General features: G+C 57.2%; 1 protein-coding gene across 6 annotated transcripts in view; it reads right to left on the bottom strand.

The window, feature by feature from the left end:
• Nucleotides 1-9,231: 9,231 nt before the first annotated feature.
• Nucleotides 9,232-27,436, bottom strand: part of ZMIZ1 (zinc finger MIZ-type containing 1) — a 166,964-nt gene continuing 148,759 nt past the window's right edge. For 4 of the 6 annotated variants that reach the window (XM_059054273.2, XM_059054272.2, XM_067025266.1 and 1 more), the window contains 12 exons: nucleotides 27,188-27,265; nucleotides 26,332-26,506; nucleotides 25,678-25,819; nucleotides 23,936-24,146; nucleotides 22,670-22,775; nucleotides 21,649-21,809; nucleotides 20,604-20,671; nucleotides 20,212-20,280; nucleotides 19,487-19,731; nucleotides 18,068-18,234; nucleotides 14,382-14,636; nucleotides 9,232-12,916 (listed from right to left, as the gene is read on the bottom strand). In XM_059054273.2, the coding sequence (XP_058910256.1) occupies nucleotides 12,809-12,916; nucleotides 14,382-14,636; nucleotides 18,068-18,234; nucleotides 19,487-19,731; nucleotides 20,212-20,280; nucleotides 20,604-20,671; nucleotides 21,649-21,809; nucleotides 22,670-22,775; nucleotides 23,936-24,146; nucleotides 25,678-25,819; nucleotides 26,332-26,506; nucleotides 27,188-27,265 (1,785 nt within the window). In that variant the 3' untranslated portion in view covers nucleotides 9,232-12,808. The remainder of the gene's footprint in view (nucleotides 12,917-14,381; nucleotides 14,637-18,067; nucleotides 18,235-19,486; nucleotides 19,732-20,211; nucleotides 20,281-20,603; nucleotides 20,672-21,648; nucleotides 21,810-22,669; nucleotides 22,776-23,935; nucleotides 24,147-25,677; nucleotides 25,820-26,331; nucleotides 26,507-27,187; nucleotides 27,266-27,436) is intronic. The other 2 variants (XM_059054274.2, XM_067025268.1) reach the window with 1 other exon arrangement.

Here is a 27,436-nt window from a genome sequence, read left to right on the forward strand (position 1 = left end):
TTCTGATTGCTCATTCATTTGTTCATTCACCCATTCATTTATTCATCAAGTAATTATTAGGCACCTGCTGTATACCAGGCTCTAGTCGAGACACTGTGTACACAGCAGCAAACAGAACAGATTACATCCCTCATGGAGGTCGTGTGACCGTCTCGTGAACAATATCAATTGAACGCTCAGTAAACATGAAGCCTCATACCCCAGCCACTGGCCTGCCAGCCTCCTCTACATTCTGTTTCAACACTAACCCCTCTGGAGTTTCAGAAGACTGTGGGACTGCCGTCCCCACAAAGTTGGGGACTCTGTGGGTTTGAGACCCAGAACTGGCATCAGAGTAAGAATGATGCTTCCTCCACGGGTACCTCCCTCCACACCTTATAGAGCCCTCGCATAGCCCTGGTCCCATCTGCCTGCTCACCTCCCCTGTTCAGCAGGGAGGGAGCTGTGATGAAGGGATGAGAAGGCAGGGTGCCCACTGCCTGGATGGGGTCACTGAGGCCCTGAGAGGAGAATGGATGAATGTTTGAGGTCACACAGCTGTGGGACTTTGACAGGAAGCCGGCTTCTCTCTCTCTCTCTCTCTCTCTCTCTGCCCTGGGCAGGTTCCTTGTGGCCCTGCCAGCTCTGAAGGCTGAGGATGGGTGTCCCCGACACCAGAAAGTGATTCCAGGCCCAGCCAGCACCACAGCCCAGGGGCTGATGTGGTAGGTCACTGTCTGTGGGCATCTCTCAGGCTGAGGCCTCACGTGGCAGGATTGTCACAGAGCAGCTCTGTGTCTCCTGAGTCTCCTTCTTCACCCTCAGCCTGGCCCAGGTGAGTCACAATCACCTGAGCATGAAGTCATCCTCTAGACATCCTCTCCCAGGAGGTGTGCAGTTTACAAGGGAAACCACAGGAGAGGGGCTGCAAGCATCCCTCATTCACGGTGAGGTTAATGCTCAGGTGCCCCCTTCATGGTGACATCGCCTCTGAGGCCCCACAGACACTTGGCTCCTCTTGTACTTGTTCCTTCTGGTCTGTTCTGGCAGCAGCAGGGGAGGAGCTGGGTCTTCAATAGGCAGTTTGGGGTATCAGAGGCCTCCTTGGAACCTGCATCCTCGGGCCTTTTCAGCTCATCTCTCCTTGATTGGCGGGGTCAGGGCCCCGACGGTTAGTGAGATCCACTGCCTGGGCTTGTGTCCCTGTCCTTGTTTCTCCTGCTGCACCAGGAAGGGAGGGAGCTCCCGTTACACCAATTACCCAGTGCTTCCTGGGGCTCTTCCCTCCTCTGGTGGGCACCAAGCTCTGTGCCCTCCGATTGAACCCTGGGACTGGGGGTCTCCTTCTAACCTCCTCTTGCTCCTGGAGGAAAGAGGCTCACAGGACATGCTATTTCTCCACTGCACACCGCTGGCGGGCAGGTGTCTGGTGCAGCTCGGAAGTCACAGTGAAGGAGAAGCTGCCGCCTCTCTGGACCCAGGGGATAGCGCTCCTCGGCCATACCTGCAGCCTCTCACCTGTTCCCTAAGTGTGGAGCTGCTGTGAAGGTGCTAAAGGCAGCTGCACTATTGTCTCAAAGTCTCAGGACCTTGGGGGTAAGAATCAGCCTCTGTGCCTTACCTAGCACTAGTGGTGTTCTCATGGACAGGAAGGGTGATCACCCCAGGCCTCTGAAAAGCTGCTCACAGGCACCCTCTGCCACTTTCTCCATATCTTCTCTCTCTTTTCCCCCTTCTCTTGGGACACCCCATCTTTCCCCCAAGCCATGACAAAACCTGGGCCCTAGTCCTCACAGTACAGTGAAGCCCGGGGGTCCTGTTTGGACTGGTCCTGGGAGTGATGCATGGGGAAGATGGCAAGGGTTTACCTCCGTCCTTCCATTCCCCGAGCTGGCGCTCTACTAAAATAATTACACATCCAGTGCATCTTGCATGGCAAACATGAATTTTCTTCACGCTGATGGTTTGGTGACCTATGGCTGCATGACAAATTAGCCTGGAACAGCAGCTTCAATCAGTAACAATCACTGATTCGGCTCCCAGACCTGGGGGCCTACTGGACCCAGCCATCGGCTGACAGTCCTCCCTCAGGGTGGTCTGCGGCCAGATGGCGGCTGGGCATGGGAGCCATCCTCACTCCCATGTCTGTGCTCAGGCTGAAAAGACTCAGACAGGAGGGTTTGGAGACAGCTCTGCAGGCATCCCTCACTCTCTATGTGGTCCCTTCCTGTGGTCTTTCCACATTGTGGCTTCAGATAGCTGGACTTCCTCATGGTAGCTGAGGGCTCCCAGATCTATAAGAAACATCATGTTTCTCTATCTTATATAACTTGACCTTGTTCCTGACAGTAACCTTGATGTTCTTGGATGTTTAGAGAGCCCCCACTCCTTGCTACTATGAATTGCATTGCAACACATGTCTTCTGTTAACTTGACAACGACAATGAAGAGCATCCTGTCCAAATCACTTCACTTTTTTTTTTTTTTTAAATTTTATTTATTTTATTTTTTTTGCGGTACTTGGGCCTCTCACTGTTGTGGCCCCTCCCGTTGTGGAGCACAGGCTCCGGACGCGCAGGCTCAGCGGCCATGGCTCACGGGCCCAGCCGCTCCGCGGCATGTGGGATCCTCCCAGACCGGGGCACGAACCCGTGTCCTCTGCATGGGCAGGCGGACTCTCAACCACTGCGCCACCAGGGAAGCCCAAATCACTTCACTTTAATTCCTCAGTTTCTTCCTAGATCACAGAACTGATGGGGAGACATCTCAGTTTGAAGACAGGCACACACACACGCATACACACCTTTGCCATGTCTGGCCTCCCACAATTCTTCCCCTTCCTAACAAAACTGTGACATTCTTTGGAGGAAATTTTTCTCCTACTACAGCTTCTGAGTTTGTAAATCAATGTATCCAGGTGCCCGAACCCTACCATGAAAGCCAGGGGTCTGCAAAACATTTTTTCTTTTTTTTAAGATTTTTTTTTTTTGTGGGCCATTTTTAAACTCTTTATTGAATTTGTTACAATATTGCTTCTGTTTTATGTTTTGGTTTTTTTGGCTGCGAGGCATGTGGGATCTTAGCTCCCTGACAGGGATTGAACCTGCCGCACCTGCCTTGGAAGGCGAAGTCTTAACCACTGGACCGTTAGGGAAATCCCTGCAAACGTTTTCTTAAAGGGCCAGATAATACATTCTTTAAGTTTTATGGGCCAAGAGGCAAAACTGAGGCTATGATGTGGGTACTTATATTCTGGTCTTGAATTACCATAAAGCATCAGGGATGGAGAGAAGACATCAGATTAAAGAGATATTTAGGGGCTTCCCTGGTGGCGCAGTGGTTAAGAATCCCCCTGCCAACACAGGGGACACGGGTTCAAGCCCTGGTCCGGGAAGATCCCACATGCCGCGGAGCAACTAAGCCCGTGCGCCACAACTACTGAGCCTGCGCTCTAGAGCCGGCGAGCCCCAACTACTGAGCCCACGTGCTGCAACTACTGAAGCCCGCACGCCTAGAGCCCATGCTCCACAAGAGAAGCCACCGCAAGGAGAATCCGGCACACCACAACGAAGAGTAGCCCCTGCTCGCCACAAGCAGGGAAAGCCCATCCGCAGCAACAAAGACCCAACACAGCCAAAATAAATAAATAAATAAATTTATAAATAAATAAATAAAATAAAGAGATATTTAGGAAGTCAAGTCATCAAGACTTGGTTGTTAAGGTCATGGGTGGGATGAAGAAATTGCAGACGGAGAAAGGGCACAAGAGCAGCATACAGAGAAACAAGTGTTGCTGTGTTAGGTGGGGTTCTCCAGAAGCAGAGCCTGAGATTGGGATCCTTGTGAAGTTGATTTATTGGGGATTGCTATTCAGAACAACCTGCAAGACAGGGAGGAGTGAAGCAGGGAGAGGCTAGCATTGGCCTGGTCACAGATCAAGGGCTGTGGAGAATAAACTATACCACAGTGACATCTTCCCTTAAGTCAGAGGGCCAGCATTTTATACTCCGTACTAGCCATTGTTTGTGAGCTGCCCCTAAGGGGTGTAAGTTCCCAGATGAGGCAGCTCTTGTCACCTCAGGACCACCCCTTTTCTAGAGAAAGGGGGGGATGTAGGCTGAGAGCCCAAATTCATGGCAGCCGGGGGTGGGCGCCTCGACTCTGAAGAGGGACGTGGGCAGAACACCACAGTGTTTTCTACAGTCCCTGCACTGCTGAGACCCACCTGCCTCTCAGGTTAAGTTGATCTCACGTGCCTATTGACAGACAAGAGTTGTCATTGGTTTGGGATATATAGTGCGACCCGAAGGATAGCATCCAATCCTCACAGGGTGTCATCTCCAAGCTGGTACCTCAGCTGCATCTTTATGAGGTCATTCTACCATCTCTCAGGTCTGCAGCCTTTGCGTGGTGCGGAACCTAGGATTATGGACCCATGGCCACACAACATTTTCTGCAATTTGGACCTCTGTTCCGCGACGATATTGCATGAGAGCCCATGACAGTGAATCAGACACTCTGTGAGCCCTCAGGTAAGGGTGCTGGCCTCAGGTTCCATAGGACGGAGAGGCAAACCCATACCCAGAAGATGTATCAATTCGGGTCAAGGCAAATCACTGCCCTCCACATGATAGAAGGGGTCCTATGTAGTAAACTTGCACCGGGTGGCTGGATGGTCTCCTCGTGGGATGTTATTGTATCAGGGGCTCAGCTTTGGTCTCTGTGGGTGACAGGTTGGACATTCAGCTGTGGCAGTAGCTAGATCATCCCTGGTGACAGGGAGCCCAAGTTGTGGGCTCATATCTAACTCATATCTAACTTGATCTCTGTCTCGCTGATACTCTGTTCTCCATGGCGCTCCCTGGAGGCCCATATTGTGTAATCATGAGATGGAGAGCAAGGGGTGGGGACAGAGACTGGCCAAGTCACCCTGCCTCCTTGGTTGTTTGGTGCCTCTTCTGCACTGGACACTCCCTGGCATCTGTTAAAATGTGCTGCGTGGATCCTCACGTTTTGCCCACTCCCAGAGGTCTAACCACATGCCTCTTTCCCAGTCCTCCCATCCCAGATAGGCCATTCTTGCTCTTTCCAAGCCTCTGACAAGCTGGCTAAGCTATTTGCCCCTGCCCACGAGCACGTGTACATCTTTTCTCAGTGACTTCTCTCTCCGTGCAGAATAGAAGACCAGCTCACTGTCCAAATCTCTTCCCACTGGAAGAATGCCCTCTCACGGGAGTCTTTCAGCCCCTTGAGTGGGGCTGTAGTGCAGGCTCCATCCACACGTGGTTTGCACCCACATACCAAGCGGCCTCATCTGTGAACCATGCTCAGGAATCGTCCTTGTCTGCCAGCTGGTTATTATAAGCCCCCCATGAGGCAATAGATACCTGACAAGGGGAGGCGTTGGGGCACCACAGCATCTCGAGTCTTGGGGTCTCACTTCTTCCCTACAAGGGACCCGACTTTGGTACAGGAGAACGGCCTTGATGGAGCATCCAGCCTTTCTGAGTTTCTGCCTATGATGAAGCCCTTGCCTCATCTTGCTCTTTCTGGCCTCCAGCTGCAGAAGATAAGCTCAGTGCTTCTTGCCAAGAGGTTTCCTTGGACTCTCACACTTTGGGTTTTGTTTTTCTTTTTTTGCCCTTGCCATGTGGCTTGCGGGATCTTAGTTCCCCAGCCAGGGATCGAACCTGTGCCCCCTGCAGTGGAAGTCCGGAGTCCTGACCACTGTACTGCCAGGGAATTCCCACTCACACTTTGTTTTGAATGGCTGATGAAGAGATCTGGGACTGTCATTTCCTTTTTTCAATGAATCAGTGACACTTGGCAATAGTCATTCAGTTGTACAGTCCTAACAGTTATTCTTTCTTCCCACCTCTCAAATGCCAGAGACGTTGCATCAGCTGGCACAGCCCCCTGACCCACGTGCCATCCCAGGTCACTGCAGGTGAAGATCATAGCAGATGCACGGCTACCCCATGCCTGCGACTGTCACCAGTGATGACACCTCATTCACGTCTGGTCAGTGACCCACCTCCAGCATCTTATTCTCAGAGGCTGCCTCCCAGGCCCCCACCTGGCACCCACTATCTTAGTCTGGTTCCCTAGGAGCAGAGCCTGAGATGGGCCTTCAGATTCCTGTGATTTACTGAGGGAGTGCTCTCAGGAGAAACCTACAAAGGAGACAGTGAGGGTGAAGAGAAGGGGGAAAAGGGTAGGGTAAGCATCTGGCCTCAGGTGAAGTCCAGCCCTGACCCGATCCACAGGGAACGCTACCCACACTGCAGTAAAGAGGCTGTCATCTGGTGGCTTTTAACAATCAGTCTTTGGCTGTGGAACCCTCGACAGGGGTGCATGTGTGGGGGCAGCAGTGGGTGACGTCCTAGGCAAGGAGGTCCCTGTCTGCTGAGGACAATTGTCTGGTGAAGAGAAGTGAGCTGCTGGCAGCCAACACCCTCAGCAGTGGAGAGATGGTCACCAGCCAGAGGAGAGCCTGACGGACCTCCACTGTACCTAGTGACTATGGAACCCATGAAGATGATTAAAAAGGCACGGTCAGGGGGACTTCAGGAGCACTGACCACCCAGAAGAGGGGGTGGTCATGGAACCCAAGAGAAGGAGGTTTCAAGGCAGAACTGGCAACAGTCAAAGGCAGCTGTGAGGTCCAGTCTCCAAAAGCGGCACGGACTTGAAAAACCAAGGGGTCGTAGGTGAGCTTGCAAGAGAAATTTCAGAGAACTTCAGAGACGTGGGCTGCAGGGTGTCAAGGATGATGGGCGATCAAGGAAAGACGGAGCGGTCTCCATAAGAAGGAGCAGAGAGAGGCTGGACAACAAAGGGTGTGGATGCGGCTCTTAGACCGAGGCCCAAAGCTCCAGGCCTGCGGAAGGGGGTGGGGGAGGGTAAAAGGAAGGGGCTGAAATCCCTCCCAGAAGAGAAGGAGGTGATGGTGTCAGGGGCTGGGGAAGGGCTGTCCCTGACTGGGGAAGGAACATCACATCCTCTGGGCCTGGGCGGAAGAAGATAAGGCTAGGGCAAGGATGGAGATAGGTTTGTGGGCGGGGGAAAGTTAGTGGGGTTCTGTGTGATGGGGGGGTAGCCTGCTTAGAGCAAGGTGGGCATGGTGGAGCAGGGCGCTGGAACAGAGGAAGAGGGAAATGGGTGGACAGGTGGAGACACGCCACCCTGAGGTCTCAGTGAGGCTGGAGACCCTAATTTGCCCTGGCAGCCACCTGTAGGCTGCATAACTTTCCCTGCCAGCATCCTATGGCCTTTTGTGGCGGGACAGTCATTGGATTCAGGGTGAGGGCTTTGCAGGGTGGGTTGGGAAGAATGGAAACCCAAGACCCATGGGCTGGGGCATGTGCTGCATGGTCCGAGTGAGGGGAGGGAGGGAGCGAGGGCAGCGGAGGGCGGAGGGGTCAGTGGCAGGAGGCTGAGCTCCAAGCCGCCTTGAGCCAGGCCCTTGCTGGGTTTTTCCTACGGGCTTTTCTCATTCTAGGCCCACAGAAGGAAGGAGCTGGTCTCAGGAGGAGTTAGTGGGATGGGGTGGGCGGGTCTCCACGCAGCCTTGCTAGGCGGTCACTGGCCTGTATTCAGCTGTATCCCTGGCTTCAGGTTCTGAAGCTAGAATAGCAGGAAGGTTTGCATTTTATCGTGAATTTAGGGGAGATACGGCCCTGCCTCTCCCTCCCCACCCCCTGCCCGCTTCCTGCCTTTAAGGCAATGGCATTCAAGCTTTTTGTTTTTAACCACAACGCACAAGTAAGAATTAATTTTACATCATGATTCAGCAGACACACACACACAACTGCAACAAAAGTTTCACGATACAATCCTCACCCTTACTTTGTAGGGCGCTCTTGATGTTTTCTACTTTATTCTCATCTATTTCTTTTAAAAGTGCTGGTCACAACCCACCAAACTGATTTCATTGGCCACTCAGTGAGGCCACAGGGAAGCATTGCTCCAAGGCAGTGGGGAGCTGGGGAGTCCCTTTGGGAAGCTGTCATTGATGCTACTCACCCCTCTTCTAGGAGTGTCTGTTCTCAGAGAAAACACCTCTTGCTGGCAGAAGGCAGTGGCCACGAGATTCCATTTTTAATGTAAATCCTCCTTCTCCCCTCCATCTCCCCCCAAGAAGAGAAACTGGCCACCCCAGAGAAGGCCCCCTATTCTCCATGGGCCGTCCCGTGGCTGATGACACCCCGCTCCTCCCAGCACACACACCTGCTCACATGCAGACACTCACTCGCTCCTGACACACACTCCTCCCGCCACACAAACATATTCCAGGGGATATATTTGGGGGTGCCTGCCAGACCCCACTGCCTTCTTTGGACTTGTCCTCACCCAGTCTCTGCGGAGGGAAGGCTACGACAGCCACATTTGCTTCTGTCCTATGGCCCGAGGCCAGAGCTGAGTAAAGGGGGGACGGTGGTTGGCTGCTGGGCCCTGAGAATCATATTCACTTCCCCAAAGTTCAGGAGGAGACAAGGAAGGGCAGTCGTTTGTGTGCCTGAGGCTGTAAGGACAGTTAGAACCAGAGCCTGGTCAGGGGCTGTAGCAAAGTAACCTATGTAAATTGCAGTCATGGGCAAGAGGAGACCCAAGGTCCCCTTCAAGGGGAGGGCGGCAGGGGTGCTGAGAAGTGGGGTGGCCAGAGAGATGTGGCCAACAGGAAAGCGTCTGTATTAATTTGACAAGGTACCTGTTTCTAAGCCCAGAGAATCCACAAGGGCTCGCCATCTGAGCCCTACCAGCATTGTACACCCTCCCCGACTCACACTGGGTCTGAGTCTCCAGCACCCCATATAGGGCCTGGCACATTCAGGGCCCCCTCCCCAGGACCAGGGCCTGCTGGAGACGGGGTCCACCAGGAGGCGAGGACACTGGGCTCTGAACGTTCACCCGAGCCAGGTTCCAGGGCCACTTCCAGGGACCCCCGTGTCAGGGGCTCCTCGATCTTAACACCCGAAGCACCTGGCTGCATAGTTTTTGTTTTGTTTGTTTTGTTTTGCAGGGTGATCGGGCAGGGGTGGTGCTGAAAAGCAAAACCAGAAAACACCCAAACCGCTCCTTAACATTCACAAAATCGCTAATTGGCCGAACCTTCGTTTTCGTCCATTTATTTAGAAAAAAATTAACATGGGCAAATGAGATACCTCAGTGTTACAACAGAGTATAGAAATGTCTAGCAATAGTCAAATAATTTGATCTTTAAATACAAAAGAACCACATGAACACCTAATATACAGGTTTCATCTGAATACATATTTATTAGATAAATATTAGAGGTTGTCACATCATCTAACTACATACAGCTTTGCAAGACTAGAAATCACAATTAGTTTTCTGACCAGTTTAAAGTATGAAATGATTGCATTGTACAGAGATGTACAGAGACGATGACGGTCGCAGTGGAAGTTACTTCAGGCTGCACGGTGGGTGTGTTCATGTGTGTGTATGTGTGAAATCACCTGCGATCATGATATCAAAAATTATACAAAGTATGAATTTGGTTACAATTTTCTTCTGAAATCCCCGTTTCTTTTCATTATTTCCATAGCACCCTAAAAATACACAGGTGGCAGGACTAGTACACTGAAGCTAAATAGTACATGTAGGTAGAATAAAAACAAAACGGAACAAAAAAAACTCCTTTCTACACAGAGTCAGAGTATATTACATGAGTGAGACAGATGCGGAGAGAGACCTCACAGACGCTAACAGACAGGATCTAGTTTTTCCACGTGAAGATGGAGTTCCAAGCCTTTTTTTGTTTTGTTTTGTTCCGGAAAATAAAAACAATACACATTCCGAGGGAAATGAATGCATCTGTTAACATGTCTCTATTTCTCATTTACATATGTACACACGTCCCTTGAGTGGCTGCTGCCCACGTCGCCCTGTCTGGATGGGTCAGGCCGAGGGAGCAGACGTGTAGCTCTCTGGGGGTTCAGGGCTTCCGTTACGGAGAAAGTATTAGAAGTTTCTTAAAAAATAAAAATGGCTACAGGAACATGATACATGGGTAAAGCTTCAAACCAAGAAGATGGGGGTGATTGCTTGTACTTGGGCCTTCCCACCTGCCCGCCAGCGCCCTGTCCATTCTGTGGAGTGGAGACAGAAACATGCCTATGGGCTGGGTGGATTCTCGTCATGGAGAAGTGGCTTTGCTGAGGCATTGTTTTTTGCTGAGGTTACTTATGGCTCCAAGTAGTCATCCGAAAGGATCAGGGAAGCATCTCCCCAGAGTTCAGAACCGCCCCTGCTGGAGAGGCTGTCATCACCTGAATGTGTCACCAACTGGGGCTCGCTACAGCCCCGGATGCCTTGATGCCTCCCCCCACCCCCCGAACCTGGCTCCAAAACCGCTCTGGAAGAGTACACGCCCAGAGCGCGGGCTGCAGGCACCACGGTTCTGGAAAGCTCTTTGCTGAACTTGCTGGTGGAGGCTCGCTTGGGAGGGGACCCAGGAAACCTGCCTCAGGTGCCGAGCCCATGGCTTCCTCAGAGATGGTTGAGGCGGGTGCCTGGAGCCTGGGCTGTGGGGAACAGATCGACCCTCTGTGCTAGAAAGCTGTGGATAGGTCAGTGAGCAGAGGGGGACACCCCAATAACAACCAGAACGGACCGCAGGCCTTTCTGAGAAAAAGTTGCACGGCAGGAAGTGGGAACTTCTAAGGAAGGCATCTGTAAATCTGTCTGGGGCAGAACATTCCCAGATGGCCTGACACAGCTGGGGCTACTGGCCACTAGGCAGAGACGGCCACATGCTACCTGGCATCGTCTTGTCCCCACCAGCCAACTGGGGATGGCTCCAAACGGCGGCTGGCCTGGTCTTCCAACTCACTGTACAGCCACCCATGCCCTTAGTCCCTTCTTCTGTACAAATGGCCCTGGTTGCTTTTTTGTTTTTGTTTGTTGTTTTTCTTAAAAAAGGGACTCGGTCTTTGTCGTTGAGTCAAGGTATTTTAAAAACACCAGCAAAGGCTATAACCAGGTCATGAAAATGTTGAATATTATCAAAGACAATACTAAAATATTCACAAAGATATTTACAAAAGCAATTCTTAAAATAATTGATTTGTATACGGAACACCACGCTGTTTGAAAAAACCTCTGACAACAGGACAAAGGAAAAGGGGTGGGGACGGGACGATGGCAGCTTTCCTACAGAAAACCTTGTGCCGGGCCGTCTGGTAAAGCGACTGGAAGTCAACAGCTGGGGCCAACGTTCCGGTCACATCCAGAGGAGTGCTGGGGGTGTGCCCCCAACCCCCAACAGAGAGGGAGACGGAGACTGAGAACACAGACAGTGGACGGGGGAGCACGTGAGGGCCTCGGGCAGCAGCAGGGGAGGGGCGCGATGAATTTACAGAGGGGACCCAAGTGACCCAACGGCCCAGCATCACCGGCCATGCGGCTCGGGGAGCACAAGGGAGCCTGAAACAAAATGGACTCACAAGAAGCTACCCAGGAGGCTCCGAGAGCAAGCAGTTAGCCGGATGGAGCGAAGCGTGGAGGGAAAACCAGAGGCTGCTTCTGCTGGAGCAGGAGTGTGGGGTGAGCTTTCGAGGCCAGAGGGACATGGAGTGAAGGAGAGGCTGGCAGCCAAGCGCGGGGTCTGAGACAGCCACAGAAACACCACGCGACGCTCGAGGGCACATCCTGGCACACGCGGCGACAGACTGGGCTGGAGCCGGGGGCAGCCTCGAGCCCAGGAACAGGCCAGACAGAGAAGCCGGAGAGAGAGTGATGCCCGGGGTTCCTGCTGCTGAGCCCCTGCATCCCCTGACTTTCCACCACTCACCTTGCCGTCTGGGTAGACATAGGGGCACTGGGACAGAGGGAAGTGGGTGTCCCACGTAACAGTCTTGGAGAGGTGGGCGAGGGGGGAGCAGAGGAAGAAAACAGGACGCATGGAGAGAAATGGGTCGCTTGCTGTCCAAGTCCGGTGTTCCTTTCCCCCAGATGACTTCGCAGCTTTAAGATGCTGTCGTTTAAGAACAGGGGGTGGCTTGGAGCAAAGTTGTAAGTTGGCCATTTCTGTTGGACTCCAAATCCGGCTGGCAGCACTCCCCCCTTCCCCAATTAAGGGCACAATAATTTCAGCTGGATTCTTTCTCTCTCTAGCCCCCCACAAGGCTGGGCCCTGGCCTGAGTCAGAGGTTGTGGAGCCATCCTGGCTCTGAGGAGGCCTTCACTCCCTTTTCCACCGGTCCCCAAGCAGGAATGCTCACCCTCTCCCAAACACAGACTCTTTGTCTTTTTTTCTCTGCTCTCCGAGAGTGTTTACAGGGTAACCTGGCTTAGAGGTCTGGGGTCAAAGCGATAACCTTGGCCCCTGAGAGTTCTCTTTCCCAGAGGTTTGTGCTTTTCTGTGGTGAGTGGCAGTGGTGGTGGGCGGGCCGTTCTCACTGCCACCAACCACTGCTGCCCCTCCAAGGCTTGGGGCCGCTGGGATACGGGGCCCCTCCCTCAGGTTCACAGTCATGTGGAGGTGGCTCTGGGCCAGGAAGCAGGGAGGCCGGGTTACAGTTCAGAAACTGGAAGAAACTGGGGGGCACTGGAGGGTCATCTGGAAGCCGCCATCAGTGTGTGCCCCCTGCCCGGGCCAGCGCCCTGTCTCGAGGGTCATCTTTGGGGCCTGCTCTGGGCGTGGGCTCCAGACCTGCACCGCCTTCACAGTGCACCCTCCCGCCCCTAGGCTCTGAAGGCTGCAGCAGGGGCGGTCCGAGGGCACGGGCTCCCGGCGGGAAAGTGTGGGGGGCAGATGGGGAAGGAGGCCGTGTGGGGAGGGGTGGCCCCGACGGAGGGGTGGGCTTCAGTTGTTCTCAAAGAGAGACAGGAGGTCATCATTACTATTGCTCGGCAGGTCGGGGGGATCCAGGTACGAGAGGAGCTCATCAGGGTTTGTGAGTTCTGGAAGGAGCTGGAAAAGAAGTACAGAAACTCAGATGAGGTGTCGGCCAAAGGCCGGGGCTGGCCCAGCGCGAGGAAGCAGGGCACCCTCAGGCCTGTTCGCTTGCCCTCTACCTGCCTCCTGGGGTCCTGGTCCAAACAGGGGAAACTAACAGTGCCGGTGGTCCCCAGATGGATCCAGGCCACCGTGCTAGTCTGGGGCACACCCGTGCTTATTTCAAGTCTGGAAGAGTGGAACTCTGAGCCCACCAGCTGGGAAGGCTCCTCACGCAGTGTTCCTTAGACCCTGCCACAAGGGGCTGAGGGTCACTCAGGCCTCCCAGGAGAAGCCATGTGGCTTTGCATGTAAGGCTGGCTGGTCTCTGCGGCTCCCAGCACCCCACACCTCCCCTAAGAGCTCCCGGCTCCTTGCTGAGCCCACGGCTAGCTGGCAGCACTGCTCTTCCCTGTAGACTCCGGGAAGAGGCTACAGACCATCCCTACCCTCTCCTGTGAGGTCCTTGGACTCTTTCGGTCACACAGGGGCCCCTCATCAATCTAAAAGCACCTGCCCTGGCCTGGTCTGGGAAGGAGAGTCGGGCAAGAATCCAAGATGGCCCCAAAAGCTGAGTGAATCCCGTTCACCAAAGACTCTTGCTGGGGCCAAGGGTGACTCTTGCTGGGGCTGGGACGTGAAGGACAGGAGCGACCAAGGAGAGGGCAGGCCTCCTCTCTGGGAATCTAGAGCCTGGGGGCGAGGGGTGGGAGGGGCAAGGGCGGTGTCCCTCGCTGGCAGCCTGCCCAGCTGCCCAGCACCCATCATTCAGTTCCCCCTTGCCTACCTTCCAGACCATTCAGTTCTCAAGGCGGGTGATCCCTGAATCTCAGCTGCCGGCTTCTGCCTCGGTCACACGACCCACCCCCACCGGCTCCACCCCCCAAGTGTGACCCGAGGCTGATCTCACCCCACGTGGGGGCGTCTCAGAGTGAGCGATGGAGTGAGCAAAAGCACAGGGCATGGACAACACACAGACTAGAAACTGGAGACACACACCAGCGAGACAGACAGAGGGACCTGTCCCTCCAGCCCCTCCCCTGCCCTGGACCAGAGAGAGGCAGATGCAGCGATGGCAAGCCGATGTCGGGGAACGGGAGGTGGGAAGAAGGGGGGGTGGGCCCTCCTGTGCTGCCTCCGGGACCGGCCCAGAGGGACTCTGTGAGGGCCTGGGGGAGGTAGGGCAGGGCCGGGCAGCAGGACTGTGGCCAAGGGGATGGGGGCGGGGCCAGCAGGGTGGGGCAAGGGGTGTGGCACCCTCGCTGAGGCTTGCCCACTGTGGGGTTCCCGGGTGCTGGAGCCACAGGGGAGGCAGGATGGCTGGGGCCCACCCTCTGCCCGCCCACCCGCTCCTCCACCCCGGGCCTCGGGCCCTCAACACCCGCCCCTGCTCTCGGGCAGTCCCGGCCCCAGGCCAAGACACGTGGTGACCCCAACTTACATCCAGCGAAGGCTCCGGCATGTCGGACGCTCCCTGCGCTCCGGCCTGACCCTCTAAGGCTGAGGAGGGGTTAAAGGTCAGGTCACTGTGTGGATGGTTGCCGGGAGCGGCCTGTGGCGGTTGCCGGGGAGGCTGGGAAGGAGGAGGAGCCCCACTGTGATGTAATGGAGGCCCTGACTGGCTGCTGGGGTGTGGGACGTGCAAACCTTGTTGCATGGAGGGATGGGGCTGGTCAGAACTGCCAGCGTGTGGCATCTGTGGAGGAGGAGAGAGCAGGAAAAAAGAAAGGTGAGGTGACGAGGTACAGCGACGAGATGCCTGGAGAAATGAAAACCAAACAAAACCAGGAAAATAACAAAACCCCCAAAACAAAGCCACCCCTCTACAAAGCTGAATGCTTTTTTTTTTTTTTTTCTGCAGAGAAACAAACAAACAAACAAACAAAAAAAATCCTCCCCCCAGAAACGCCAGTCAGGGAGGCTGAAGCCATGTGGGGTAGGGAGGGAGGCGGCCAGGGGCTCTGAGACTAGCAGAGACACTGAGATCGGGACCCAGGCCCCTGGGAGCCCCTCTGTCTCCCTAGCCCGGACACCAGCACAATGAACAACAGCAAGGGCAGGATGGAGAAGCGAAATGGGCATGTTTCTGGGGAACAGGGAGGCGGGCGGGAGTGCTGCTGGCGGCGTGGTGCAGGCCCGAGCCGGGGTGGTGGGGAGCAGACACGGACGACAGCATGGGGCAGGCGTGCAGCTCATGGGGGTCTGCGCCTCCACGCGGGCCCTGGCCTGGGGGCGACACGAGGCACGCCGGCTCCGGGGGCAGTGGGGCCTCGGTGTAAGCTCTGCCTGCTGTCCCGGGGTAGGATGGAGCTGTGCCCAAGGTAAAGGAGGCGACCTGGGCTTCTGAGTCCTGCCAGACCTTCCTGCTGGCCACCCACCTAGGCAGCAACAGGCGTGCTTCTCTCATAGATAACCTAGGTGCCCACCCTCCCCGTGCCCCTGTGCGTGTACTGAACCGTCGGGGCTATGGGTGGGCAGGGGACACGAGTGGGTGAGACTTAAACTTCCCCTGTTGGTCTGTTTGCTGCCTCAAGCATCCCTGCCTTTCAGAGTTCAGGTCTCGGAGTGAAAGGCCAAGTCTAAGTCCAGGCCCCCACCCCCGGCATCCCCAACGGCCCCCGGGCCCCCCTCACACTCTGTGAGTGAAGGGAGCTCACTGACTGGCCAGGCCTCTCACTTGGAATGGGCAGCCAGGTGATCAAATGTCTCCTTGGTCAGTACCCTCCTCCCAGCCCTGTCTTCTGGGCCACACAGAAACACTGACACTTCTTTCGTGGGTTTGCAAACGGCAGTGACACCATCCCTGATCTTTTCCAGACACCAGTTCCTCTTCCTGTTTCTCCTAAAAGCTGCTCCCCAAGCCTTGCTGTGGGCTGGCCCCTGCCCACGGTCCAGGGGGCCCTCTGCAGCACAGTGCCCCTCCAGCCCGGGCCTTGAGAATGAGAGATGACCATGTGACATGAAGGCTGCTGACCCTGGGGGAACCCCGTGTGGGATGTACACAAAGAAGAACCAGGAGGGGCGGGAAAGACACAGCCCTCACAGCTGTCGGCGAGGCCAGCCTGTGATGCTCCATAGTGACCATTCTGGGAAGTGGGGGGCAGGGAGGGGCTCCACACTCCTGGAGCAGCCCAGTCCCAGACAGACAGTCCCCAGATCTGCTGACACAACTAAGGCCCTCGTCCCTGACATCTTGCTGGATTATCTCAGAACCTGGAGGGGCAAGTGCTCTCTGGGACCTGCTGACACACCTTTCAACCTCCCACCTGGCACGGGAGAGCCCTGGGTGAGCCAGCACCTGCTTGGAGCCCTCCCACCAGTCTGTGCGCCTGGGAATCCTTCCTGGCCTCGTGATCAGCCGGGTCAGGCTGCTCTGGTTGGGCAGGTGGGTTGTTGACCTGTGACTGCACCACACCACCTTGCACAGCTGTACCTCTGGGTCCAGTTCCCAAATAACAAAAGCCCAGAAATGGACAAGGACAGTGCATATCTGAAAAGCTTCCTGGGGGGGCTGTGAAGCCAACTCAAGGGCTTAAGTCCCTCTGCGAGGACCCTGGTGGCAGGGCTGACAAGGCAGGAAAATGCCTTGCTGGATGCAGAAAGCACACAGTGCCCCCGCTGCCATCTTCCAGTGCTGGGGACTGTGAGGATTCAGAAGGTGCCAGGTCAATGTGGAGCAAGGATGTGATCTGGGTGATTCCTGGACATGGAAGGCTGACGTCCTGGGGAGCAGGGCTGGGGAAGGGGGCCAGAAGAGACGCCCCCAGAAACTGGAAGCCCTGTGGGGCAGAAAGTAACTTGCAAAAACACGTCTGAAGGCTGCCGAGAGCAGCTGTTCCCAACTTGGCATTCTGGGTTCCTGCAGGAAAGCTGCTGTAGTGCCCCTCATGTAGAGTCCTTCTGGTTAATAGTCACTGCTGCTGAGAACTGGTGGCTCTGGCATACAGGATAGTCCCTGGCCCAGTGCTGGATGTTCCCCAACACCATGTCAGCTGTGGGGAACACAGTACAATCCAGAGGCCCCTTCCTTCCAGGCCACATGACGGAGACTGGGAGAGCTTGGAGGGCACCTTCGGGTGTAGGCCCAACTCCACTGCCAGGCATTGGCGAGACCCCTGGACCCTTCTCTCTGGCTGCTGTGGCCCAGGACCCACTGCCAGGCCCTCAGTGACTGCCCCTCCTGCTAAGATGAGAGACCAGGGACAGAAAGAATGACTGAGGCCTCAGTCTTCAGCCCTTGGGCCTCGGTTTCCTCAAAACCCCAACTGTTCCTCCTCCATCCAGGCACTGCCAGAGCTTTTGCTCCATTAGCTTGAGGCCTGTGTCTGTCTTGCTTACACGTGGTACAAGGCACAGCCGGGAGACCAGGCTCAGAAAACGTCTGCTAGATCAAGTGCAATCATCCATCGCTGCCTAGATAAGGACTCGGGAGGCGGCCAGGCCTCCCACCACTGCTGTCGGTGCCACAGGAAGGGAAGGCCTCTGGACGGCACGGGCCACCTCCCCTGAAGGGGCTTTCTCAGCAATACAGTGTACGTTAATGTGTGAAACAGGACGAGAAGTGAATACTCTTGGGATGAGTAGGAATCCTAATGTTTCTTTTTGCAGGAGGAGGTGACAGCCTGAAGATTCAGATCCCTGGGGAATAAGTGCCTGGGTCTGGGACTAAATTCTAGATGGCTGGATGAAGCTACAGTAAGTCAGCATAACAGTGTGTGTAAGACGGGGAGAAAGGGGATGGGGCTGTGTGTGTGTGTGCACAGGGTGTGTGCCAGGTGTATGGGGGGGTGTGGGCCTCTATGTAGGGGGTGTGCAGGCACCTGCATGTGTGCATATGCATGCAATGTGGGTGCAGGTAAGAGCTTGAAGCTTTCCCCCAACTGCGAATCTGATGTCCTGGGTGAAACGGCCAAATCCAAGGACACTGATGGGCCATGACCCAGCCTCAGTCAGGCCTCCCACGCCCTCCTGGGTCCCGAGACTCAACTCTCAGTCCTCCCCTTTGCCTGGCAGGGAACTAGGCAAACATCAGAAAGGTCCAGGGGAGCCCTCTGTCCCCGTCAGCCCCACACTGAGGCTGGGGGCACGGCGGAGGTGGAGGGTCAGCGGCGAGGACGAGGTACTCACAGTCTCCTGCATGGGGTGACTGAGGGGCTTCTCAAGGGCGGCCATGTTGTTGGGCATGTCCGGGGGGTGGGAGAGCTGGGGGGGCCCGTGCATGAAGTCGTTCATGGACGTCCCGCCGGGGTTCCCGTGGGGGAAGTCAAAGTTGCCATGGCCCTGGTAGCTGCTGCCTGGGGAGGGAACAAGATGGGGAGGGATGTGACCCCGAGGGAAGACGGCCACCCCAGGGAACTCAAGAGTGTAAAGGAAGAACCGAGGCCCATCCTCCTACGAGGCTAGAGTCGGCTCCTGCAGCTGTAGACCTCAGGGCCGTACAGCGGGGCAGCGACGCAGCCTTCTCCTGCGGGCCTTAGCACCCCAGGGCGTGTGCTGGTGTACAGCCACGAGCGGGGCTAGAGTGGGAGGAAAGGGTGATCGGGTTCCTGAGGCGGGAAACATGGAATGAGGCCTCAGTCTGAACTTTCCACAGGATCTGCTGAGCGAGCCCCCCAGACCTGCTCACCCACAGCCCCCATGAGCCTGTCCTTCGTCACTGGGACCACCCAGGCCCAGAGGGGGAGGTTGGAGTCCGCCAAGGCCACAAAGAAAGCTGTGCCAGATTCAAGATGACACCCCCAGAGCCAGCTGTCTGGCCTCCCAAGCCGCTACTTCCTCTACTACGTGGCTGCAGTGAGAGCTCAGAGGATCAGCACACTGGAAAGCTGGGGCGCTAAGCATGCTGTGGGACTCTGGCTAGGTAGGCTAACCTCTCTGAGCCTTTAATCATCCAGGAGCCCCAGGAACCTAAGAGCAGGGGTTCTGCGGGGAGCTGCCATGCCCGGTGTTTGGGGGGTGGGGGGGTACTTTCTGGAAACTGAGGGCAGTGCGGTGCAGCTTGCTCTGGGCAGCAGGAAGTGAGGGGGCAGTTACAGTGACCCTGGTGGCTGAAGGCTGGTGGCTCCAGGCCCCTGGATCCCGTCTCTGGAAGGGTGGGAGAGTTGCAGGGATAGGGACAATACGTAGATGTCAGAGGGAAACACGGGAGGGCCAGGAGCTCCAGGAGGAGTATGGTCTTAGTGTCCCCAGCAAAACAGGCTCTGAAGCCCCTAAGCTTGGCAGCTGCTGACCAGAGAGATCCAGGAGTCGGGAGGGAGGCTGGGCAGCTGGGGGGTGCGAGAGGCGGGAGGCTGGCTTGTGGGGGCAGCTCCTCACTCATGCCTTCCCAGCTGGGTGCCAACCCACAGGGACGGGGGCGGGGGTGGGTGGGGATGGCACTGCATGGGCCGCTGTACCCCCAACTGCAGCGATGTGGTATTGTTTTTTGGGGGTGTGCGTCACCTCTGCCTCTTCACACCACACCCTCCCTGCACCTGCCACCATCACCCCAGAAATCCTGGGCCCCTGCTGGGGCTTCTCCCTCCCTCCTTGTCGGCCATCACCCACCTTGGCTGCTGTAGTCGTTGGAGTTGGTGCCCCCGGGAGGGGGCGGGAGTGGATAGGGGGACGGGCCGGGGCCCAGGGCTGCAATCATCTCCATGACATTGGGCATGATCATCTGGCTGGGACTCATGGTCTTGAACCGCTTGGACGGGATGCCGTCAGGGTCATCCTTAATGTGGAGGTCCGACTTGATGGGCACTGGCCGCCAGCTGCACGTGGGGTCAATGGTGACCTCTTCAAACTCGGAGCTGCGGTGAGCAAGGGGGCAGAGCTGAGGCTCTGGGGTACCAGGCTTTGGACACGAGGGCCTCCGGCTCGGACAGACACTGCGATATCCTCGTCCAGCCTCTCTCTGCCCCCATTCCCACCCCACTCTGCACAGGACAGAGGTGTGATGGATTTTTATAACTTTTGAAAGATGGGGAGACTGAGACCAGGAAAAGCAAGTGGCTGGGCATGGGGCAGCAGCCCCAAAGCCTCCACCCGAGACGCGGCCATGTCAACTTCCTGCTCTGGCTGAGCTTGGTCCTTTCTGGAAAGTTTCATTTGCCCCCAGGTACAGAACCCCTTAAATTCGCAGAGAGGTGAGGGATGTGGGAAAATGGTCTGCCGGCCAGTGGGAGATAGGGTATCAGGGGTGATCACACACTCACCTCATGCAACCCAGGTCAGCACCCCCCCCCCACCTCCTCCCCACCCCCTGCCCTAGTGTGGGGAGGTCCACTTACTGTTGGATGGCATTCAGGATGCCCCACATGTACTGATCTACCTCCAGGCCCTCGAGCAGAGCGGTTTTACTGCAAAAGGAGAAAGGGGGCTTGGCCTTTGCTCCTGGACCCTAGTGGGTGAGGCCACAGCCCACTCCTCCCCACCTGTGTCCAAGAGACCCGAGCCCTCTGCCACTGGTTACTACTTGGGGGCACCGACAGGAGAGGGCAGCCTTGTGACCGCTTGATACAAAGGGACTGTGCACAGCCCCCATGATCTGAGCCCCTCTGCTGTGCTTGGGTTCTCTCATCTGTGTTTAGGGCAGGTGGAAGTGGCTGGACCCCACAGAGCAGGGCCACAGCTCCTCCTGGAGCCGGGTGACGTAGTTTATGCTGAGGTAGGCATCACTCACTTGCACACAGGACACCTCCAGGTCCCTCTCTCGCAATTCAGCTGCAGGTACGACTCCAAGTCAAAGCACTGCGGGAGGCCAGGAGACACAGACAGATGAGACCAGGGCTCTCAGAAACCTCTTAAATGCAAGTGCCACTGCCTCCGGGACCCTCATGAAGAAAGATGTCCCACCAGGGAGGGAGACAGGTGATGGAGAGACCCAGGGTTGAGAAGGGTGATGACCTTGCCGATTTTCCGCTGTGCTTACAGCTTTCGGGCCACGTGGAATCCCTGCACACCTGTGCCCAGCCCTCCTCATACCATCCCTGTGCCCCAGGTGACCCATGGCCTCTGAGAAGCCTTCCTGGTTGCCCTGCAGCCGCCTCTCACCGATCCTGCCCCGTGACAGCCCCTATCCCTGGCCCGGCCCAGGCATGGAGGACACACCCCATCCAGTTCATCAGTGTGCGTCAGACAAATAAAGCGACCAGACCTCTGCTGCTCGTTTTCCCGGGGATGGGGGTTAGGGGGGCTGGGAGGCTCCCGACCCACTATGAAGCCCTCGGGGCCAGTTGTGAGAGGGTGGGGCCGAGGGTGCGGCTGGCCTGGCCCCATGGTAGCCCCCACCCAGTGAATCCCACCCACCTGGGCTGCCCGCATTTAGCCACCCAAACTGTGACAGTCACTCATCCCACAGCCACGTCCAGAGTCCCTGCTCAGGGCAGGGCCTCGGGACACAGCAGTGAACCAGGCAGAGGCGTCCCTGCTTTCAGGTTCCCTATCAGCCGTAGTGGCCGTATGTGCAGGATTTCCAGCTGGCATCTGACATCTGCCAGGGCTGGGACTGTCTAAATCCAGTTCTGTGGCCCCCTGGGAACCTAGCTCTGAGCACACAGAGAAGATGCTCAGAGGATAAATGACGGCAGGAGTGAGTGAGTGAAATCAGCTCCTGATGGCCATGGCGTCCTGTCGGCGGGGTTAGAGACAGGCCCTGCTGTCCACCCTTCCGCCTACTCCTCGTTATCCCAGCCAGACTCCAGGATGCTCTCCCTGGGACTGCTCACCTGGACGTGCTTGCAATCGTGGCCTCGAGCAGGCAGCTGGATGCGCCGGAATGTGATGGGGCACTTCAGAGACACCTTGATGGCTGTCTGCTCCACGCCATCTTCCCCATTGAGGGTCGTGTTGCCTGATGAGGCAGCCACGCTGCTGAAATTCCGCTTGACTGTGGGGCGGAGGCATGGGTGGATGAGGAGGGCAGGGCTGTCCTGCACACACCCCCACTCCTTCAAGTGGCTGATACACACTCTGATTCTCCACGCCCCCCAACACAGGGAGGTCTCATGAACAGGTGCAGGGCACCCCCGCCTGGGCAAAAGGGAGCTCAGCATGCCGGAGGCCCTGGGCCTCCCAGCACTCTGGAATGACACTCTACATGTGACATGTGTGAAGTGCCCCTGGGGGTGTCTATATCAGTCCCCCAGTCTCTGCAGTTCATGCCCTGTCTTCACTAGGAAGGCAGGACTTTCGGCAAAACCTGCAGAAACCCAGTCTGGACTTCACTGACTTTCTGGGTCAGTGGGAGAGCCCCATAGGCACTTTTGCACTTAATTCTCCAAGTGTGGAAATGGCCTGGCCGGATTCTAGGGATCAGGACATGAAGTAGCACATTTGAAGGGGGGAGCAGTGATGTACTTCCCTGCATGGTGCACCCCCCTCCCCCACCCCGGCCCCCAAGTGTCTGCACCTGGGAGTCAGAGCCAAGTCCCCCCGTCTCGAGTTAGGCCTGGGCTGTTGAGGTGAGATCCATCCCTGTGCTTCTCTCCTGATGAAGAACCCCTTCTTCCAGTTCCTCCCATCCTTCCAGGTGATCACCTCCTCCAGGAAGCCTGCCTGGCCTACCTGCACCACGGCATCTTGTTTTAATCTGCCTCACATGCTGCGCTCACGGTACTGTGTGCTCATCTGATCATCCCCACAGCCCCAGAGGAGGGGCATTGGAGGGGGAGGGGCTGGTGCCAGGCCCAGGGGACAATGAACGTGGTGAGACTGGGGTCTGGTTCCAGCCCCCGAGCCCCTACTCACTTTTCGTGATACAGTGCTCTGCAGGCAGGAGCCGCTTCTTGAGGAGGCCTTGCAGCACGGAGCGCACGGAGGGCCGGTGGACCAGCTGCAGCACGAAGAGGTGGGACTGCCGAGAAAGAGCAGAGGCTCGGTCCCTGCCGCATGGCCCCCATGCCTGCCACCTGGGCCTCCGCAGGCCTAGGCCGCCCCCTTCACCCCAGAGGCTAAGCGCAGGAAAGGGCCCCACGTCCATGGTGATGCCCCGTTAGGAGAGGGTCCCCTGGGACCTGGGAGAGAGCCCTTGAGGCCCAGGATGTGTCCTGGGACCTGCGAGCTGGGGACCCAGACCGGGGTCACTACCTGGGGGCAGCTGCTGCTGTCTATGCCAACAAGGCTGACTCTAATGCTGATATACCCCTGGGATGTGGTTATGGGACACAAGGCATCAAGATCCAGGCCAAACTCACTTCCTAGCCTTGGCCCTCCTGCCCCTCGCCCTGCTGTTCCCCATCATGCCTCCTCCACCCTTCCTGCCAGAGGATGTTGTCCTGTCTTCACTCCTCCAGGAAGCCTTCCAGGACTGCACCCCCCAACAAGCCCCCGCAGGCTCCTCACTCTGACAGCATCCCCAGTCTTGTGACTCTTATCTCTGGGTGGTCGTGGTGCCCCGACCCGCATAAGGGCAGGATCAGGGCTCTTCCTTCTCCGCCAGGGAGGCCAGCAGAGTGGGGCAGGTATTCTGCAAATCCCCGGGCAAGCCCTGAGTGTCAGGCCCTGATCTTGGGGGACAGGAGTGTGGCTCACATGTGGTTCCGGATCAGTGAGTCACAGGTCAGGGGACACACATACAGAGTTCTGAGACAGCATGGTTGGGTGACAAAGGGAAGGGGTTAACTCCAGACTTGGTGGAGTTGGTTCTCAGGGGAAGAAGTGATTAGAATATAAAAATTTCTTGCAAATGAGGCACGAACGGAGCAGCTTTGAGGGACACACAGAACTTCCTCAGTGGAAGAAGGTGGTGGGCGTGGGGGATGGTGTCCGGGAGGAGGATCTCCAGGAGCAAAGGGAGGTGAGGGTGTAGACCAGATGGAGGCTGCGGTAGGACAAAAGGCCAGGCCTCGGACCAGAGCACGGCGGCTTGAATTTCACCCCACGGCCCTGGGGGGGACTGTGGCACATTTCTGGGGTACTCCTGAAAGATCGCTCCTGGGGAGGGGGGGATGGAGACCCATGACGCAGCTGAGGTCCAGAGGAGGCTGAGGATCTCGGGCCCACCCGCACACTCACGCAGCAGCAGGCGGTGACAGTGATCTGGATGGTGTTGCGGCCCGGCTGGCACACGTGCTTGAGGTGCAGGGGCTTGTGGGATGTCTTGTTGTCGCCGCGCTCGATGGTGAGGGGCGTGGCGTTCACGCTGACCTGCACCGAGGCTGGCCAGTTGGTGTTCATCTGTCGGTCCTCGTGGTGGTAGCACTTGAACTGCAGCTCCAAGTCAGACCTGTGGGCGGGGCGAGGCTCAGGGCGGCTCTGCGACGGGGCTGCCCATGGCCTCCATGACCCCCCCCTCACCACAGTCCCCCACCGAGTCACTCAGCACCCCGTCCTCAGCCACGAAGGCTCCCCCAGCTGCCCCGAGCTCTCCTCTCTCACCCTGGATGTTCCCTCTGCCCAGGCCTCCCGCCAAAACCCATCCCAACAACCCAAATTCCCCCCATGACTCCCATATACTGTTCAACCACAGCCCCACAGCTCTGGCCATGATCTGCCTCAGTCCCCTGCATGGAAGTGCGCCTCCTGTTCCCCCGGGACAGACAGACGGACAGACGCTAACTCAACGAGGCCCGCTGGAAGGCTGATTATGCTCTGAGCTCCTGTGGGAGCAGCACCCCAGGCCAGGGGCTGCCTGGTTCCGTTCCCGCCCCCCTACTCCTGTGGTGGGCCCCAAGGACACGGCACCGAAGGAGTCCCCACAAACCCAGCAGGGCCAGTGGCCGAGCCACAGAAGGTCTTGCAGGCGACGGTACTCACGGCTAAGGAGCAGTGGGTGAGCAGGGCCCCTGTATGGGGGTCTCTCTACCCTTTAGCCTGAGTGCACTCCCGTGCCCTCCTGCCCACCCCAGCTGCCTCTGGCCTGATCGAGGCAACGGGCCAGCTGTGCGCGCACAGTGGTGCGTGTGCACGTGCCCAGCTCAGACACAGCTCGTGCCCTCGGGGTGCTCACTGGGCACCTGAGGCCTTTGGTCACTGACAGCGAGGCAATGTGAGTCCTGCCCGAGGAGGAGGAACCGAGGGTGGAGACACCAGTGCGTTCCGGTGTCTGAGAGACCCGGGCCCGAGTCCCAGCTCTGCCCCTTGCTAGTTGCGAGGACTCATCCAAGCTAATCACTTCTCTGGCCTCAGTTTCCTCACTGTCAATGGGGCAAGCAACGCCCACTCATAAGATCAAAAGAGATCAGGTATAGGCGGCTCAGAACACAGAGCCTGGCCCGGCAGGGGGCCTCCAGACCCCTCACTCCAGCGCCCACTGTTTGAGCAGCAGCCCCGCCCGGTGGCCAGCTGCTCGCCATCTGCAGGAAGGACCCGGCCCTGTTCCCGCTCCTCTCTCTATATTCCTGGCTCTGACCACATGAGCCACGTTCGAGGCCAACTCGGGGGCCCTGCTGGAACATCGTCCTTCTCAGCCTGAGCTAGCCACGTTTTCCTCTGGGAATTTGTTCTTGACCACTGTCTCATCAGGACTGGGGTGAGTGACAGCAGCTCCCTACCCTCAGGCCACTAAGCCAAGGCAGAATTGTCTGTCTCCCGGCACCTGCAGGTTCGCTTGGACACCCCCAGGGCCTTGCACACAGCAGGGCCCAGTCAGCAGTGCTCAACAGGTGACGGTGTCAAGCAGATGCTATTACTGCTCAACAGGTGACGGTGTCAAGCAGATGCTATTACCACGTGTCTCAGGTGATGCCAGGGCCCAGGAAAGTCAACACCGGGGCCACCTCCACCCGGCTCGGGCTGGGCTGTGCCCTGACGCTCACCTCCACATCAGCGTCTGGTGGACTGTGGGCCTCAGGTGAAAGACGTGGTTGCTGACGGCCAGGTTGTGCTCCAGGCGGAAGGGCTCCAGCACCACGCCGTCCCGCACGGGGAACGTGAGTCGCAGCTCGTCATTGTGGTTGGCTGCGCGGGGGAGGAGCAGGTGAGCCACATGGCCCTCGCCCCGGCGGCACACGACACGCACCCTTGGCTGCATGCTCCGGGCGCGTGTGTGAACAGGGCCACGGCAGCTGGGCTGCGTGCTCAAGGGCACACCAGGCAGCCCCTGGCTTCTTCCGGTCCCTCCGACCCCATCCTGACCATCCCTGCCCCCCACTTCCCACTCAGCCCCCTGCTCTGCATCCCCTCCTGTCTCCACCTGCTCCCTGCTCTGGAAGCCCCGGCTGGCTTCTCCTCCCAGCCCTTTGCCACTGCTGAGAGTTGCTTTCCCTCCCAGCCTCCAGCGGCTCAGGCAGGTGGTAAGGAGGCCTGCTCTCACACCCCCCGCTCTTTCCCACGCCCAGCCCCCAGAGGCAGGCAGGCAGGCAGACTTCCAAGCCCCCTGACTCCTGGCACACTGTGAGTGGGGGAGGTGGAGGCAGGTAGAGCTGGCTTGACTAGGGAGGGAGGAGGCAAGGAGAGAGCAGGGCACTCACCTGGGGGCGGCGGCAGAGCGCTCATATTTGGCTTGATGTCAGGTGGGAAGGGTGGTTTAACGTCTTGGCTGGGGGACAGGTATGGGGGGATGCTGCTCCCGGGGGTCATGGGGGGTGTGGGGTTCCCTGGAACAGGTGAGTGGGGGTAATTTGCCACAGGAACGGGCCTGGGAGGCTAGAGGGAAAGAGAAACCACATATAGGTTATGGGCTCACAGGCACAAGGAGGGACCACGGCTGTGGAGACGTGCCCCACCCACCCTAGGGTCCTAGGGCTATGGCCTTTGCTCCCCTGAGGGAGGAGAGCCCCTCAGGAAAACCCCTTCCTCCACTCTGGCCACACTCAGGTCTCTGCCCCTATGGGAAGACAGGTGGGCCTGGAAAGGTTCTCCCCACCCTTCACTTGGGTCACGGCACCAGGGGGATTGTAGGGTCCCCAACCCATTTGACCAATGAGGACACAGGCTCAGGGTGACGGGGAATTTGCCTAATATAATCCTGGGAGAGGAAGAATGCTAGAACAATCCCAGGTCTCCTGCTGCCCACATCATGACTCCAGGCCATGTCCTTCATCGCCACCCGACCCCACTGGGGTCCCCAGATGGAGTCAGGCGTGAAGCATCTCCAGGAGCCCCTTCCCTTCCTCTCTTAGTCCCCACCTTGTTTTCTTCCCAGGACTGGCCAGGTCCACACTCATCCCTGGCCCACCCATCTGAGATGCAGATCCTCCAAGCACCTCTGGGCCCTGGAGCGGACGACCCTATTAATGTCCAGAAAGGCTGGGGCAGGAACGGGGAGGCCCCCTCTGAACACAGTGCATGTGGGTTATAACTCCCGAGATGAAAACTGAAACATACCCTACTGACGTTCCCTTGGCTGTAGCTGCTGTAGCTGCTTCCAGAGAAGGTGTTATTTTGTCCATTAAACTGCTCTGGCTGGTAAAGCAAGATGAATGAACAATGCCGTGAACGGAAGGCAGAAAGGCTACCCCGCTCTCCCTCCTGAAATGAAAACCTTCCGGGAGGACAGGGGTTGCTGAAGAGGCCCACCCAGTGCTGGGGTGGGGAGTGCGGTGGGGGCAGAGCACACACCACTGCCATGGTCAG

This window comes from Kogia breviceps, chromosome 2 (assembly GCF_026419965.1).
Source record: "Kogia breviceps isolate mKogBre1 chromosome 2, mKogBre1 haplotype 1, whole genome shotgun sequence".
In the NCBI taxonomy this organism is placed as follows: domain Eukaryota; kingdom Metazoa; phylum Chordata; class Mammalia; order Artiodactyla; family Physeteridae; genus Kogia; species Kogia breviceps.